At 32.0% G+C, this 995-nt stretch overlaps 1 protein-coding gene across 12 annotated transcripts in view; it reads right to left on the bottom strand.

Moving 5' to 3' along the window:
• Window positions 1-995, bottom strand: part of LOC102674389 (glutamate-gated chloride channel) — a 35,030-nt gene that overhangs the window by 25,114 nt on the left and 8,921 nt on the right. For 4 of the 12 annotated variants that reach the window (XM_006616158.2, XM_006616155.2, XM_031510663.1 and 1 more), the window contains one exon: window positions 833-900. The exons of 7 other annotated variants lie outside the window; for them this stretch is intronic. In XM_006616158.2, coding sequence (XP_006616221.1) covers window positions 833-900 — 68 coding nt within the window. Of the gene's footprint in view, window positions 1-832; window positions 901-995 lie in introns of those variants that run through there. One more of the 12 variants, XM_031510664.1, reaches the window with a different exon arrangement.

Raw genomic sequence — 995 nt, 5'->3', positions numbered from 1 at the left:
AAAAAAAAAAAGAAAATAGTCGATTATAAATACGATTATTGAAAAATTTTATTATAAAATTATGTAGAATATAAATAGGAAGGGGAAAATAGCGAGAGAAAATACCAACAATGTTTAAAAAGCAGAATTCTCAACGTAAATCAACTGAACGAAAATTGCAATTGAAATAACACATTAATACAACGATTACTCATCCAAATGGATTAAAAATAAAGAAGAAAGGAAATCTTTTTTGATGCAGCATGATTGATTCAAACTTTCTTTTATCAAACGATCGTCTAATACGATTCTAATACGAGAGGCATTTCCACTCGAGAGAGAGAGCTCGTATAAATTTTTATCAAAATTCTTTTTTTATCATTCGACGATCAAAGTATACGATATCTTGACGAAATCTTATTCATTTATTTCGATAAATTTTCATACGATTCTCTCTATCGAGAATTGATACATTCTTCTTTTTCTTTTTTCCATAAAAATTCTTATTGAATCTGGCACCACTGCACGAGAGATGGTAATGACACAATAATGAATATATGTAACGGAGAAGGGACAAGATGCTAGCCTGCTGCCATTGCTGTTGTTGCCGTTGTTCGCGTTGGTGCTGAGGCCTTGTTCAAAAAATCTTTTCTTTTTTTTTCATTCTCTTGTTTTTTTTTTTTTTTTTTTTTTTTAATCTTAAATCGATTATCGATAGGCTCTCTAAAACCTACATTGCGCCTACTTTTATTATTGCAAGCAACAGAAAAATAAGGAAACAGTACCCGCCAAGAGAGAAATGGCATTGCACCGCGTTTGTAAAGATTTTTGGATTGGTTTAATGTATACTTACCATCTTGATGTCACTAATTGTCGCAATGCTTCGCACAAACAGGTTTACCCGGACAATGGCCGGCCCATCTAAGGGCAAAAACAATACAGCCCCCTTTTAGTCAGTAAAATTTTTTTTCGCATCTTACAATACTCTAGTGGAATAATCTTTTTTTCTATTTTTA

This window comes from Apis dorsata, unplaced genomic scaffold (genome assembly GCF_000469605.1).
Source record: "Apis dorsata unplaced genomic scaffold, Apis dorsata 1.3 scaffold_251, whole genome shotgun sequence".
In the NCBI taxonomy this organism is placed as follows: Eukaryota; Metazoa; Arthropoda; class Insecta; order Hymenoptera; family Apidae; genus Apis; species Apis dorsata.
Note: the sequence above shows the minus strand (reverse complement) of the source record. Positions and strands in the feature narration are given on the sequence as shown.